The sequence below is a fragment of the Artemia sp. Qi Xiang Cuo genome, chromosome 6 (assembly GCF_049724085.1).
Source record: "Artemia sp. Qi Xiang Cuo chromosome 6, ASM4972408v1, whole genome shotgun sequence".
In the NCBI taxonomy this organism is placed as follows: domain Eukaryota; kingdom Metazoa; phylum Arthropoda; class Branchiopoda; order Anostraca; family Artemiidae; genus Artemia; species Artemia sp. Qi Xiang Cuo.
Genome location: NC_142799.1, coordinates 13,992,525 through 14,008,691, shown reverse-complemented (window position 1 = coordinate 14,008,691; position 16,167 = coordinate 13,992,525). Strand labels below are relative to the sequence as shown.

Genomic DNA, 16,167 nt, shown 5'->3' with positions numbered 1-16,167 from the left:
AAAAAAGCTCATTCCATTGGAAATTCAAAAAGCTAGTGCCCTTTTTAATAGTCGAAAGTGATTGGAGGACAACAAACCCCCCTCTCACACCCACCTTTTCCCCAAACACATCAAATCAAGATTTTGAGATAGCCATTTTGTTCAACGCAGTTGGAACTTCTGAAAATTAGGTCTTTGAGGATGACAACCCCCCACAGTCCTCAGGACAAGGGTTATAAGTTATGCCCTGGGGGCAATTAAGATTTTCATAGAAAGCGTTGTCGTAGAAACTTCAAAATGGGCTCATTCGATTGGAAAGTGAAATGGCTAGTACCCTTTCTAATAGTCAAAAGTGATTGGAAGGCAACTAACCCCCGTCTCACGCTCACCATTTCCCCAACACATCCAATCAAAATTTTCAGATTGACATTTTGTTCAACGTAGTTGAAAGGTCTGGAAAATATGTCGTTGAGAATGACACCCCTCCCCCCCCCCCATAGCCCTCAGGACAAGGGTTGTAAGTTATGCCTTTGGGGCATTTAATGTTTTTATAGAAGTTTTTGTCGTAGAAGCTTCAAATGGCTCATTTGGTTGGAAATTGAGAGGACCAGTGACTTTTTTATTAGTCAAAACTAATCAGAGGGCAAATGTCTCCCTCCACGCCTATCATTTTCTCAAACACTTCCGATCAAAATTTCGATATAGCCATTATGTTCAGCCTATCAGAAAGATCTGGATACTATGTCTTTGAGGATAACAAATCCCCCCAGCCCTCAGGGCTAGGGTTGTGAGTTTTGCCCTGGGGACATATAGGGTTATTATAGAAAGTGTGGTCATATAAACTTCAAAGGGGGCTCATTGGATCGGTAATCAGACGCTCTAGTCCTCTTTTTAAGAGTCAAAGTGATCAGAGGGTAGCTACCCTCTCCCCTCTACACAAACGTCTTATTGTCCCGAAATGCGTCTAATAGGAATTTTGAGATAGCCATTCTACTCCAAATAGTCTAAATATCATTTAACAAGGCTTTTGGGGTTGACACAAACCCAAAAAACTAGAGGCAAGGGTTGTAAGTCATGCCCCGGGAGTATTAAAGGTTTTTATGGAAGGGATGGTTCTTCAACTTCAGAAGAGGCTCGCACTTTCTCCCTGAAAAAGACTATGTCAATATAAAACGAACAGAAATTAATCAAAAAACTTTTTCCAACAAAATAAGTTTTTCAAAAAAAAGTAAAGAACTCCAATAAACCGAAAAACAACAAAAATACAATCAAATAATTTACTAAACATAAAATTACCACACATCAGTATAAATAAATAAATGCAACCCCAAACAAACAGAAATTAAAATAAATCAAACTCAAAACGAGCAGAAATTAATCTGAGTAGGCTTCTAAATCCTATGCTTTCTAAAAGCCAGAATATAATTTGTACTTTACTCAAAAAATTCTTTTAAGTGTTTTCACTTTTATAACTTTAAGAAATCAAAAATTAATTAAGATCTTAGGGAATAAATATCAGCATATTAAACTGACAATGCACATTTTTTTTTTCAGTAAATTCATTTGATTTTTTTTCAGTAAAGTACAAATTATATTCTGGCTGTTAGAAATCATAGACATAGACATAGACATAGAAATAGACATAGGTTTATTAAGATCGAACAGCGTAGCCATGGCTAATTTATGTCGTCTTTACAACAATATGAAAAAAAAAAAATACAAATAACACTATAAAAACACTAACACGTGAATTCAAATAACACTAAGTCTTGTTGTATGCTTCTACGAAAAAGGGGACAAACGTGTTTTGGTAGCGGTTGGTCCTGCAGACAGGGGGTTGTAGCTTCGACTGGGATCTGGTTCTTTGGTTAACAGGAGCATCAGGTGGGAGGATCAGTCTGTGATGGGGCGAAGATAGCAGTGACTTGCCGAGGGACATGATCAGTGATAATCGTCTGTCGCTGAGAGATTCAAGGTTCAGTTCTTGCAAGAGTTTGTTGTAGTCGTCACTTCTGTTACCAACGATTATGTTAACAGCTCGTTTCTGCAAAGATTCAAGGTCATCGCAAAGGTAGTGGGTGCTCTGGACAAAAGGTCCCCAGACAGCGACGGCATATTCGAGTAGAGGTCTCACATACGTAATATAGGCATTTTTTAGGCTTTGAGTGTCACAGCCAAACCTGCGCATCAGGACTAAGGTCTGAAGTGATGCATTGCCAGCCTTAATAACCTTCTCCACGTGTTCGGTGAATGTGCAGTCCATCGATAATGTGACTCCGAGGATTTTTGCAGATGGAACAACAGGGAAAGGGACTTGTGGGAATTCCAGATCACGTTTTAAGGGGCAAAACCTGAGGATCATTGATTTATCTGCATTCAGTGTCAACTTGTAACGTTCACAGTCCTCAGAGAAGGATGCCAGAAGGGTCTCGCTGAACTGACGTTCGATTACACCTTCTCTGACGAGGTATTTGAGGACAAATGATAAATCGTCGACGAATTTGAGTCGCTCTTCGAAATTCTGAAGGAGGAAGTTGATGAGGGAGATAAATATGAAACCAGCAAGTCTTGGACCCTGAGGGGCTCCACAGGTAAGTTTAGACCAGTATGAGATCAAGTCACCTTCAAACAATGGAAATACACACTGCGTTCTGTCCTGAAGGAAGCTCATCACTAATGCAAGAGACCGCTTCTGCGCACCCATTGCTCGCATATTTTTTGCTGCCGTAAGATGACAAATCAGTTTAAATGCCTTCCTGATATCGGCGAGAGCTAGGTCGATGGAAGTACTGCCCTAGTAAAGCCACTTAAAGATAATTTCGACTAGGCGCACGAGGTATATCGAGGTATTGCAACCTTTGAGGCCGCCATACTGGTAACGGTCTATGTTTTCCCGCGTTTGCTTGAGCAATTCACGCAGGATGAATGACTCGGTGACTTTTGCAAAGGTAGATGTGATTGATATCGGTCGTAACTCGTTGCAACATTTGGGTGTTTTAGTCTTCGGTATAACACGCACAAATGCGCGTTTCCAGCACGACGGGAAAGTTGACTGGGCGAAACATTCGCTGATGATGTGTCCAAGTGGCTTGGCCAGGAAAAGAGAGAACTCTCGTATTAACCTTATAGGCAGCTCTTCAGGAAAAGAGCTACTGGATGGACACAACTTGTTCAGCTCTTTGAAAACTTGATGCTCAACTATTTCGATTTCACCTTCGTCAGGGCATATTGACAGTAGATTCTCTATTTCAGTGTTAGTTGGGGCAGGAAAGGATGTACAAATATCAGTAAAGTAATTGTTGACGTCATTTGCACTCACGAGTGACCCATCATCGTTCAGAATACGGATACTGGATGATACTGTTTTTCCAGCAATCTGCCTCACTAGACGGTGCCATTTACGGGGATCCTTTTTTATTTCAGGGTCCGAAAGGGATTTTCCGAAGGACTTTCTTGCCTCGTGACAAAGGCTAACTATTTTGTTTCTTAATAATCGTAACGACGTTGTGTCACCACTTGACTGCCTTACAGTGTTTTTTTCGCGAATCAGCTGTTTTATTTTTGGAGTGATCCAGGGCTTTTCAGATTCGCTCACGACAAATTGCTTTTCCGGGAAAACTTCTAAGTATTTGTCATAGAGTAGGGACTGAAATATTTCTGCTTTCCTGTTGACATCGCTTTCGTTGTATACTTCGCTGAAGCAGTGAGTACCGACCCACATTCCGTGCGTATTAATAGCAGACTTCGTGATAGGTCTCCGGAGTACTTTTATTTTCTTAAGCTTCCTGATTTCACTTTTTGCCTTCATCAGCAGAGTGTGATGGTCCGATTTGCCCAAAGGCCCGTTCGAAGACACGTCTTTGTAATATGGAGCAAGGTTTGTAAGAATAAGGTCAAGGGTGCTCCCGGTCACATGGGTGGGTATCTTGACCACTTGTGACATACCCAGCGTATTGGCAAGCCATTGTTTCTTTGTTTGGTTGAAGTCACCAGCTATTATGAAGCCCGGGCGGCTATACCGCTGTCGTAATGTGTCTAACGTAGACTGAAGGTAGGATACCAACAGCCGTCTGTTTTTGGCGCTTTCAGGATAGTAGATACTTGCAATAATGATGCAAGAGACATCTCGTGGTAAATGTTTTGGCTTGCATAATGCCCAGATCGTTTCATGGTTAGGGTCATTGAAGTTATCTAAATATTTGCAGGGGATATCATCGCGTACATACAGGGCAACACCTCCGCCAATCCTGTCGGTTCTAGTGTTCAAGAAAACCTTGTAACCAGCCATCCTTCCACTTGTTTCGTCGAGCTGCCATGTTTCGGTAATTGCGGCGATATGGATGTTATTCTGACGTAGAATGACATCTAACTCATCTACTTTATTCGTTAGTGAGTGGACGTTGCTCAGAAGGAAGTTTGGAAGTTGGTGTTTACAAGAGAGAACCTGCGGCGATAATACTGGAGGACAATCAAACCCGAAATTATTGGTAGGAGCATTGTTGTCAGGGATCAGCCGGGGCGGTAGGCTCACGCGCGGTATTGAGACTAAACACCTCTCATGCTTAGGCTTTTGGCTGGCCAATCGTCTGTAGGTGACTAACACGTCAATCTTAAATTTCTTTCTGCCACCTCTGCGTCCTCTTCTTGTTCGCTTGCGAACGATGGGAACGTCATCTATATTTTTATAAACTCTCAGTGTGACGAGTGTGGCTATGACAGATGGCGCCAAAACAGCAAAAGAAATGAAAGTACCTTTTTTGCATTGATCAATCCAGTTTTCAGCAGCAGCCTCAGTCACAAAGAATAGCACTATTAATACAGTTTTGATTAATATCACTTTCATCGCAAAGGGAGGAGTATTTCAAGGCACTGAACAAGTTAAACTAGGATAGAATGACTTGCAGCCTCAACGGCGCGAGAGCCATCTATCATAGGGTTTAGAACCCTACTTAGATTAATTTCTGGTCGTTTTGAGTTTGACTCATTTTAATTTCTGTTTGTTTTCGATTTCATTTATTCATTAATACTGATTTGTGGTAGCTGTATGCTTGGTAAATTATTTGATTCTATTTTTGTTAATTTTTGGTTGAATGGAGTTCTTTACTTTTTCTTGAAAAACTTATTTTGTGCAAACTTTTTTTTTGATTAATAACACAAAAATGTTGAACCTCTATTTCCTATCCCTGACACTACTGCAAAATAGGACGAAAAAGTAATAGATACTGAAAATACCAGATTCTAGACAAGTGATTTTCTCGTGTGATTTTACACCAGGGTTGCTGAGGTGTTTTTCTAGACTAATATTCATCAATTATAATTAATAGATATCAGCCCGGTATAATATCACATCTGGTATGGTTTTTTATTGTGCAGCTTACACTTCATATTCAATATCTTGTACATAATGCAGATAGAAAGAAATACATTTATTCGCTGCTTATTGGAGTGCAGCTAATTTCTTTGGCACGAGTGGTTATTCTACTTTTTATGTTGATCATTTTTTCCTGTGCTTACATAAATGGACGTTTATCTTCATGTCAGTATTTTTCCTTTCTTATTTTCCATATTTTACTTGTACTCTTTTCTGTTGTGTGCAGTGTCTTCTGTATAACAAGATATTCAATAAACAAATAAATAACCGACAGGTTAAATTTTCAAAGCGATTCAATATATTTTATTCCGCTCTGAGAAATTACATTTTTGTGTATCTAGCACTCGCTGCTTTTCAAGGTAATCCTTCTAATTAGTATTAACGTAAATACATATTTAGTATAATTTAATTTAGCAAAATCTAACTAGCATCATCAATATTAAGTTTATGATTCGAAAATAAAATGGAAGAAACGCGCAATGGTATAAAACAAATTGTGCCCGAAGCAAATAAAATTAAACGAAAGTTAAATAATAAATCTTCCCCACGGAATCACCTTCTCTTTTCAGGGTAAGTAGCAATAATTATTTGTTTATATGTTTTGTCAATAAATCCTTCTCTCTCTCTCTCTCTCTCTCTCTCTCTCTCTCTCTCTCTCTCTCTCTCTCTCTCTCTCTCTCTCTCTCTCTCTCTCTCTCTCTCTCTCTCATCATATTTGTAGTAAAAAGTGGTTTAATGCAACGCTGAATTAAAGGAACGTCCAAAAGATATACAAGAAAAAGAGCAAATACTGAAATAAGAAATTATTCAAATTTGTATAAAATCCGTAAACATTTTTTTTTGTCAGTCTTCGCTGAATCATTGTGAGGATATTACACTGATAAATTATATAATATTTGAATTATTTGGCGGTATAGGTTGAACACTATTCTTGTTAGGGCTGTTGGACCCGATTATCAGATAAATACCCTTTCTGCAGGGCCATATAGGTGTCTTTTGGAGGGGGGAGGGGTTTACACAAGTATTTTTTTCGGGGGGGGGAAGGGGGATACACAAAAAGAAACTAAATAATGCAAAAATATTCTTTCTACCCATAGAAAGATAATGGTCTTTAATTTATGATAAATGGTCTTTAATAAACTAAATTCATTCCCACTTTAGGACCCTCTGTTTCACCCCGTTCTCGCTTTCCCTTATATCTTTTAATCTTCCTTTTTGTTGTTTTAGCAAAATTTCGTGAGCTCACTGATTAGCTTAACTTTGCATTGACCAAAATAGAAACAGAGTTTCACGATTAAAACTGATGGGGTCAGAAAGGAGGGAGTAAGTCATTGACTCGGCGGCATGGGTACAGCGCGGTGTCACCCTTCAAAATTATTAATTGGCTAGATTCTCATGGGCTTCTCTCTCACTTTTTACAACAATAAGAAACCTAGTATTCAGTTTGATTTATGATCCAGTGTGGCCAAGTGTTGCGAATTTGCGCCATTTGAGCGCTTTTTTAAGGTGGTTGCGCATTGAGTTTTTCAAATTGACGCATTGCGCCGATTTAGCACATGCCGAAAAAATTCGAGGCAAGTTGAGCACATTTTGCTTTCACAACAACAATAACAAAACTCAAAATCTGTAAATTTTGGTCTTTATTAACAGCTTCCATTGCCAGACTCAGGAATATGTCAATAAAGACAGATGGAATTTTCAGAATCCAACAGGGATTTTCCTATCGTGTTGTAGGTTCTACGTTAGACAAGAAGACCAAAAACTTTAAATTATCGAAGCTTGTAATATCTTTTGTGTGAAAAACCAGATTCGGGAAAGTGAACAAATTTTGATAAAAAATACAGAAAAGAATAGGAAAAGCTGAATGAACTAAAAGACTGGCTGAATCCTATTGAGAGTGACGCTAATTCAGCATACTGCTCAGTATGTAAATCCCCTTTAAGGGCTCATTTAGCTGATCTTAAGTGCCATGCAGTAGGAATGAAGCACAAAAAAAAGATGAAAAGAATATAACCCCTAGACGGAACACCTACACTAGAGTGTAATGTAATTTTGTAGTCCTATAGGGTTAACAAATATCTATATATCCTTTTTAAGAAATATTGGTTGAATATAATTGGCTCAGAAAAGGCTTAGAACTACTGCCCACATATTTGATTCTTTACAAGGAGTTATTTATGTTTGCTATCATATTATCATAATTTTTATCTATATTTGTTATTTATGTTAGATATCAGTCAGCAAAGCTGAAAATGATCACTGGTCAATGATCAATTGATCAACGATCAAATAATCAATGATCAATTCTGAGAGTCATTGAAGATTTGAGCGCTACTGCCATAGCTTTGATAAATGCACTTTGTGATTGTTTTAGAAATAGAGATCCACGTAAAGAAATGCGTAGGATTAGGCACTGATAAAGCGAGCGACATAGCTGACATTTACAATTCTTTACATCCAGGACTCCGTTAAAAAACGTGAAACTCAGATATTGTGCTATTTAAAAGTATTTGCCATTCTCTTTATCTTTGCACGTCAAAAGTTTGATTAGACCTACCGTCACCAACTGACTATACACTTCTGCAATGTTATTCTTTAAATTTCAATGAGCCCAATGCGTGAGCCCAGGGCTTACCCTTAATTTTACACCCTACTAAATGAGGGAGCTAAGGACATTGGAACATGATACAGCTCTCGTCCAATCGCTGGCTTTCAGAATATAGAGGGGTAGAAAAGGCGCTTGGTTCTTATCTTGAATTATCCTCATATTTTTAAGGAGTAAGTATCACTGAGCGATTTTACGCGGCCAGAGACCTCACAAAGATGGAACAAATAAACTATAATTGCTACTTTTGAAGCTGACTACAAGCAAGTTTCAGAAAACAAACTTGCTCTTCCAAAAAAATTCTGCCGACCATTTCATCATCTACAAGAAGTCGAATTTCTTATCCTAATCTTGTTGAGACGAATCTTGCATAAAAACTTCGTTTCAATCAATGTCAGTCTTGAAGCTAGCCCATAATTAAATTTACCTACCTATTTTTAAAGTTGATTTTGGATTAGAATTCCAAATTGCCCTTAACAACTTATCAAAGTCCAGATTGGGAAAAGACGAAATTCTATGAAGGTGCTATAACTTTCTAAAAGTAGTAGTCTCTGAGACAATGAAAAAGCTACCCCATAACCTCACGCTATTAAAGAAGATCAAAGTCTTCTCTCCTCAAACTTGTCTGAATGCTGCTGTGAGGCCACGCTTCCGACAGCTGCCACTTTCTCTTCTTAAAAGACGTGACCTTGGTGAACTGGAAAATCAGTGTCGAAACTTGCTTCAGGTGGACTGGGTGGAAGTATTCCAAAGCGAGGTCCCAGTGAACGCAATATCATCCTTGTTTGGCGTTGGCATTTACAAGGACATGCTGAATCCCAGGCCTTTGTTCGACATAGCTCAAGCAGCTCTTTCAGTCTTAAGCTCACCGATCAACAATGGCTTCATCAAGAAAGCGTTTTCTGTTGAATGTTGTCAAGCACAAAATTTGGAACAGGATGCAGCTGAAAATGTTGAACTCTATTGTGGCCATCTGACTTCGACTAAATTGTCAGGGAAAGGGCTACAAGGACCTCGATTCTACACTCGCTATGCTGGATAGATTTACCAATGACATGTATAATGACATAAAAAAAACCATCGGATGAGAATGAAAATGGTGACGAAATTCTCGGGTAAATTTTGGGTGATATGAAAGGAGGTTTCGCTGTTTTCAAGAAGTTAAATTTATATTTTATTTCTTTGTTGCCTAACTTTGATAAAGATCTTGAATACTAGCCAAAAATAAATACATATTTGATTAAAAAATGTACAATACTGATTCGAAGTTCATTAAAAGGGAAACACAATTATAATAACAACGGGCACTTTTAAGGGCCTTGACAAGTAGACTTTTGTCTTATATGTACGTCTTTGGCTTCTGTTTTGTGACCCTGAAAAAATCTTAGAACACTGTCTTTCCCCTGCAATTCTAAACATAGGTGCATTAATAACAGCCGGTCTAGTTTCTTATCTTTGACTCGGTTTTTTCTTATCATTCTAATTTATATTCTTGAAAGCTCAAAGTATTTCGTTCTCGTAACTCAGTTCAAGAATTTACACCTTCTTGAAGCTTGAAATGGCAATGTCATAAAAACATTGCATAAGGAAGAAGAATTTGATTGCACTTATCTAAATGACATTTTAGAGAGACATTTTGGATGGGTTGTGGATGGGTTACATTACATTACATTACTGTCATACTTCTGTTTTGTTCTTCACATATTTTTCTTTTGTTCTTAATGTAAATCCCGTCCAATAGTTATCTTTGTCAAATGCACCTTCAACTTCCTCGTTTTTATATAATTTAATCTATATTGTACGACTGGTAGTACCTATTTCTTTTTTAGTTCTTTAATCACAATTTCTATTATTGATAGGGACGAATTCTGTATATTAGTCAGGAAGTAATATAAAATACCACATTAAAATATTGTCAAGTATTACTTTGTTAGATCTTCCTTAGTTCTCGCTTTTATTTAATTCTCTGGGGTACCAGAGAACTGAGAAAAAAATATTTATTCGTCAAACTAAAGACAAACGAAAGAACAGAAATTTTGACCACAAAAGGGCATGTAAGCTGTCAAAAAATGCTTTACTATTTCAGATTTTGGAATCTGGCGTGAGAATCTGTAAGGGAAGACTGAATTTTACCAATTTTCACTTCTAGCTTTCTAAAAGGCAGAATGCACACAGTTTACGCCCATCTGGTAACATTGTCTGTGACACCCTCGTTTTCATCGTTTTTTTTTTGTTTGCACTCAAGCCTGCACTATTTAATTTCCCCTGAATTTCGAATTCGAACTCGACCCAAAAAATATATAGAGAAAATCCGCCGATGGCATATTTTTGCGTCCCTTGCTGCGCTAAATCGTGTCAGGAAACTGGCCACACTGTTGTGATCTCGATTTGGGCAATAGTAATTTTTTTTTACCTTTTCTACGTAAGCTCACTTTTATCCTCTTCGCCTAGGTAAAGCTTAGAGAGAGCGAGAGAAAACCAGGTGTTCTGGTATAAGAAAATAGTCCAATGATATTTGAGGTATATTTCACGAGGTAAGATATTGTCATGGAAAGATGCGATCCAAGGGTCTGGGTCAAAATGGTAGAATAAAAACAACAGTCATCAGAACCAGGTTATTATTTCCCTATTCCACCCTCAAGCCAAATAAATTTGCCAGTGGCATGAGAATTAGAGAGAGCTGAGTGGTTGAAGAATTAACAATAGAGGCGCAATTTATTTAGATTGTTTCACCTAGCAAGCAAGGAAGGATTTTTTTCAATATCCCCCCTCCAGCAATCTATATAATAGTGACCACGGGCCTGTGTGAAGTTATTGGCCGATAACCAGTACCAGCAGTGACCCTATTGGCACGAACACTGGTAGCACACGCTTTCGGTAAGAACAATTCCATCAAAGTGATTTGAGTGTACTAGTTTCTAACACATTTTTTCTTTGTGTAACTATTTAATAGTATTTTGTTGAATATGACTAATAGTGATATAAACAAAATATTCGTTAAAATTACATTTTTTAATAATCTCCTATTATTCATCATATACAAACTTTCTATTTTTAACCTTTCTCAAATAGAAACCGGTCACCTAGTACTAATAGTGACCAAAAATAACTAATAACATTCACCCTGGGACCGTGAATATTATTTAGGTTAATTAGTTTCATAATTATAAAATAAAAATGAAATCAAAAAGATTATATTAAGGTATATCCTTACCATTAATATTTGGTTTAGTCATTACAGGTAGCTCGGAAAACGCGTCAGTCTTTTTGAATGCAACATCAACTTCAGTTTTGATACCAGACATGCGATCTGTGACAGAAGAGTTGGGTCCGTGTGCCAAAATGGAATCTTCAAAATTGTGGTCTGAAGCAACTTCGTTTGACAATGGATCTTTTTCTTCTACGTCTAAAAAAATGGTAAAGTAAATTTATATAAATGAACTATTTTTTTATTTACTTTCATGAATCGTTCCAGTTCTCAATCTAAAGCTAATTCCTGGTAGTTGTTCCCGAGTAAAAACTCTAACATTTACCCGTTTAGAAAATTTACCCTGATCCGTGAGCGGATCTTCAGCATTTCAGTTGTACCGGGGGGAGAGGGCTCTAAATTCGGGAGGTAGACTCTGTGAAACCCTTCACCATGATGGGGACGGGTTTTGGGGCCCTCCTCCGGAAAATGATTAATAATAAATTACAAACACCCAACAGTAAAATACTAATGGTGCCCAAGTCTTTAATAGCACATTTTTCTTCAAGCGGTAAGACGAAAGGCTACTATTTAGCGAGTATGTTGCTCAGTTGACCTAAAAAAAAATACATCCAATAAATAATACACACATCAAATAAACATAAAATTAAATTCAGAGTCATGCTTCAACACTACTCCGGGGGTAGAGGCTCGTTGGTGGATTCTCAGCACCCGGCGTGGATGGGACGTATCTATTTTGGCACATTAAACTTACCATAGGAAACTTCAAACAAAACTAAAGCGATTGCAATGTTTGCCGTATCAACGCTAATTTAATAAAAAGTTTATTTAAAATATACCTCTTGACTAAGTCCAATATTATATCCTTACAAATATTTGAACCTGGAAACATATAAAACCAGTTTCTCACCCCTTATAATCTTCAGAATTAAAAAGTAAGTAAGTGATCAAAATAGCACCAAACCATTAAGGTCCCAACCGGCAATGCCGGTCTCCGTTTTGGGGCTCTTCAGCAAAGACGTATGATGGGGGGCTGGGGGCCAGCCGTTCTGCGCTTTCGCTGACCCTCCTTGCTTATCTTCCCCAGATTTCACCAGGTACCCATTTAGATCTAGGTCGACTCTGGCTGAGCTTACAGAGTCACACCACTGACCCGCGTCCCAAACCAAATCGAATCCGCACCCCTTGGACAAAGGCCACCGAGTAGTTGTAGCAACTATAACTTTGACTCCAAATATCTTTTTCAAGCCTTTCCTTTTAAAAGAATATAAAATCCAATGGGTAACTTAGACTTTTAAGTTAAGGAACTGGCTTTTGAGAAAGCATAACTGATATTCTAAATCAAAGAAGATTTGATTGCTGTTTCTGTTTGCCGTTATCTAAATGCTGTGTTCGTTGTTTTTTCTTCTTCGATGTTCTTTTTTTTCATTAATAATTTTCTCGTTATCTCACATTACGAAATATGAGAGCGTGTATTTAATTGTAACTAGTATTCACCCTATTCGAAACCAAAGACCATTTAGTTCTTTATTAGATAGCGGACAGAGAGCTTCTTCTTCCCCCGGGTGCCATGAGTCCCCGGGGGAAGAACGAGTGTGAAGTTGTGTAGAGTGTGAAGTTTTGGGCCGAATACCAGTACCAGCAATGGCCCTGTGGCATGAATACTGGTAGCACACGCTCAGAGGGTAGCTACCCTCTGATCACTTTGCTCTTAAAAAAAGCGCTAGAGCGTGGGATTACCAGTCTAATGAGCCCCCTTTGAAGTTTATATGACCACACTTTCTATCAAACCCTATATGTCTCCAGGGCATAACTTACAACCCTTGCCCTGAGGTCGGGGGGGGGGATCTGTTATCCTCAAAAACATAATTTCCAGACCTTTCTGATAGGCTTAACAAAATGGCAGTATCAAAATTTTGATTGGAAGTGTTTGGGGAAATGATAGGTGTGGAGAAAGACATTTGCCCTCTGATCACTTTCGACTAACAAAAAAGGCACTAGTCCTCTCAATTTCCAATCGAATGAGCCCTTTTTGAAGCTGAGATCGGAAATGTTTGGGGAAATGATGCGATTCTCCCTCTGATTACTTTCGGGTATTAAAAAGGGCAATAGCCCTCTCAATTTTCAATCGAAAGAGCCCTTCTTTAAGTTTTTACGACAACACTTTCTATATGACATTATATGCCCCCAGGGTATAAATTACAATCTTAGCCCTGTTGGCTGTTGGGGGTTGTCATACTAAAAAACATAATTTCCGGACCCTTCAACTACCTTAAACAAAATTGCTATATCAAAATGTTGATCGGAAGTGTTTGGGGAAATGATGGGTATAGGGGGCGGGGCATTCAGCCTCCGATCACTTTTGACTATTAATAACGGCTCTAGCCCTCGCAATTTCCAATTGAATGAGTCATTTTTGAAGTTTCTACAACAACGCTGGCAACCTAATTCAAGACCCAATTCCCAGAATTTTCAACTACGTTGAACAAAATGTATCTCTCAAAATTTCGATTGGATATGTTTGTAGAAATGGTATGCGTGAGGGGGCGTTATTCTCCCTGCAATCACTTTCTACTATTAAATAGGGCACTAGCGCTTTTAATTTCCAAACAACTGAGCCCTTTTTGAAGTTTCTACGACAACCCTTTCTATAAAACCTAATATGCCTAGAGCTGAGGGCTGTTTGTCATCCTCAAATACATAATTTCCGGACTTTTCCACTACGTTGAACAAAATGGCTATCTCAAAATTTTTATTTGATATTATCGGGAAATGGTGGGCGTGGGAGGGGTGTTAGTTTTCCTCCAATTACTTTTGACTGTTAAATCGAAATTTTTTACTATTAAATTTCCAATCGAATGAGCCCCCTTTTAAGTTCCCACGACAACTCTTTATATAAAACCTCATATTCCCCCAGGGAAAAACTTACAACCTTTGCTCTAAGGGTTGTGGGGGGGGGGGGATGGTTGTCATTCTCAAAGACCCACTTTCCAGAACTTTCAACTACGTTGAACAAAATTAATATCTCAAAATTTTGATTGGATGTGTTTGGGAAAGGGTTGGCGTGAGAGGGGGGTTAGTTGCTCTTCAATCACTTTCGACTACTAAAAAGGTCTCTAGCCCTTTCAATTTCCAATCGAATAAGCCCTTTTTGAAGTTTCAACGACAACGTTTTCTATAAACAAAAAAACTTATATGCCCCCAGGCTATAACTTACAACCCTTGCCCTGAAAGCTGTGGGGAGGAGGGGGGTTGTCATCCTTAAAGACCTAATTTCCAAAACTTTCAACTACATTAAACAAAATGGCTATCTAAAAATTTGGACTGGATGTGTTTGGGGAAAAGGTGGGCGTGAGAGGGGGGTTAGTTGCCTTCTAATCACTTTCGACTATTAAAAAGGGCACTAGCCCTTTGAATTTCCAATCAAATACACCCCTTTTCAAGTTTCTACGACAACGCTTTCAATAAAAAACCTTATATGCCCCCAGGGCATAAGTTGTAACCCTTGCCCTGAGGGCTCTGACGGGGTTATCATCCTCAAAGATCTAATTTGCAGAACTTTCAACTACGTTGAACAAAATAGCTATCTCAAAATTTTGATTGGATGTGTTTGGATAAATGCTGGGCGTGGAAGGATTGTTAGTTGCCTTCCAAAAACTTTCGAGTATTAAAAAGGGCATAAGCCATTTCAATTTCCAATCGAATGAGCCCTTTTTGAAGTTTCTACGACAACATTTTCTATGAAAACCTTATTTGCTCCCAGGGCATAACTTATAACCCTTGCCCTGAGGGCTGTTGGGGGGGGGGGGGAGGGATAGACCTAGTTTCCAGAACTTTCAACTATGTTGAACAAAATGGCTATATCAAAATTTGGATCGGCTGTGTCTGGGGAAAAGATGGGCGTTAGAGGGGGGTTAGTTGCCTTCCAATCACTTTCGACTATTCAAAAGGGCACTAGTCCTTTGAATTTACAACCAAATAAGTCCTTTTTGAAGTATCTGCGACAACGCTTTCTATAAGAAAACCTTATATGCCCCAAGGGCATAGCTTACAACCCTTGCCCTGAGGCTGTAAGGGGGGAGTACCCTCCTCAAACAGAATTTCTATCTGGAAATCAACTACGCTGAACAAAATTGCTATCTCAAAATTTTGATTGGATGTGTTTGGGCTATTGTTATAATCACTTTCGAATATTAAAAAGGGCACTAGCCATTCCAATTTCCAATCGAAGGAACCCTCTTCGAAGTTCCTATGACAACTCCTTCGATACGAAGTGCCCTGGTATGGAAGAAAAATAATACATTGTGCCAACATCGTTCTTGAGCTTGGCAGCGCGATTGCGCTGCCTATGATTAAGTTTCGGCGGCACAAGGAAAATGCTCTACATATTGCATTCTCCACAGCATTAACTTATCATTTGGCTCATGTGCTGATGAGATCATGCTAGAATTCAATTCACAAAAATCACAAACAGTTCTTTTTAACTGCCATGATGTTTACTTATGGTAGGCAAATATCCCTTAGTGCAACTATTTTTAAGATCGTTGACAGTATCATATACATAGGCCTCCATGTCGATAACCTTAGTTGCTCCACCTAGCTTTCTATTCTAAAATCCGTTTCTTTAAGAAGAAATTGTATGGAGTCCATGTGTAATTCAAAAATTTGTCTTTCTTCTTAGCACTTGGTTGAACTATAAACTGTGCAGTAAAGGTTAGTAGATTAAACTTAATTTTTTAAGACGCTTTAGAAGGACGAGTAGAAAGATACCAAGTAAAAAAAAGTAGAAAGTAGAAATGCAGAAAAAGAAATCAGAAAGAATTAGAAAATGGAAAATGAACGTGGCACGGAAAGTAGAAAGAGAAGTACAGATGGCTAGTTTTCTGTTCCATTTATATGTTCTAAATTCTAACAAAGGAAATTATTTTTGTGAATACAAATAAATTAAAGTCAGTCACTTTTGTCAATCACTTTAGAAATGGATACATTTAAACTGGCATCAAT

General features: G+C 38.3%; 1 protein-coding gene across 1 annotated transcript in view; it reads right to left on the bottom strand.

Moving 5' to 3' along the window:
* The window catches only part of LOC148950892 (uncharacterized), a 97,588-nt gene that overhangs the window by 15,147 nt on the left and 66,274 nt on the right, over nucleotides 1-16,167 (bottom strand). The window contains exon 13 of the mRNA XM_089090498.1: nucleotides 11,170-11,361. Within this exon, the coding sequence (XP_088946624.1) occupies nucleotides 11,170-11,361 (192 nt within the window). The remainder of the gene's footprint in view (nucleotides 1-11,169; nucleotides 11,362-16,167) is intronic.